General features: G+C 38.6%; 1 protein-coding gene across 1 annotated transcript in view; it reads right to left on the reverse strand.

Moving 5' to 3' along the window:
• LOC119589457 overlaps positions 1-456 on the reverse strand; it is a 2,003-nt gene extending 1,547 nt beyond the window's left edge. The window contains exon 1 of the mRNA XM_037938061.1: positions 397-456. Within this exon, the coding sequence (XP_037793989.1) occupies positions 397-401 (5 nt within the window). The 5' untranslated portion in view covers positions 402-456. The remainder of the gene's footprint in view (positions 1-396) is intronic.
• Between the last annotated feature and the right edge of the window lie 186 nt (positions 457-642).

Below are 642 nucleotides of genomic sequence, written 5' to 3' on the forward strand. Positions count from 1 at the left end.
TCCAGTATCAGGGCACTCCGCCTCTGGAAGCAAAAACAACATTATACAGTACGTCTGCTCATTAGATCACTGTATCTATATCTGAAATATATCCCTACTTTTGTTAGGCAACAGTAACATTACATCTAATTAAACTTACATATGCATATTAACTGAATACTAGAGACAGAAAAATCTGAACTGTTTTCTAACAAGAAAAGCTACATGAAAATATGTCCCAAGTAGTTACTTAAATAAGTTCTAAGTAGGTGCGCTGCAAAACATGTTCCAAGTAGGCGCCGTACTTAAATACATCCCAAGGAGGTGTGTTACTTAGATATGTTCTAGGTAGCTACTTATACTCACGCCGGAGAAACTAAAACACATTAAACTGAATTCTAGTCTTTTGACACTTACTTCATGTTGCTTTTGCGCTGACGAAGAGATGAATGCACAGACGACTTACTAAGCTGTACATGAAACCTGAAGGCTATGTACCTGCGAAGGCGTGGCTATCTTTATCTGTCTCTCTTTCCCAGTAATCCTTTCGTAACTTGATGATTTCATACTGGCACACTTGGATATAAATTGATGAACTGATGTGCGTGTGTGCGAGACGACATGGGTGAGTGTATAGTAGTTTAGCGCAAATATATGTTGGGG

Source organism: Penaeus monodon, chromosome 25 (assembly GCF_015228065.2).
Source record: "Penaeus monodon isolate SGIC_2016 chromosome 25, NSTDA_Pmon_1, whole genome shotgun sequence".
NCBI classification, from domain to species: domain Eukaryota; kingdom Metazoa; phylum Arthropoda; class Malacostraca; order Decapoda; family Penaeidae; genus Penaeus; species Penaeus monodon.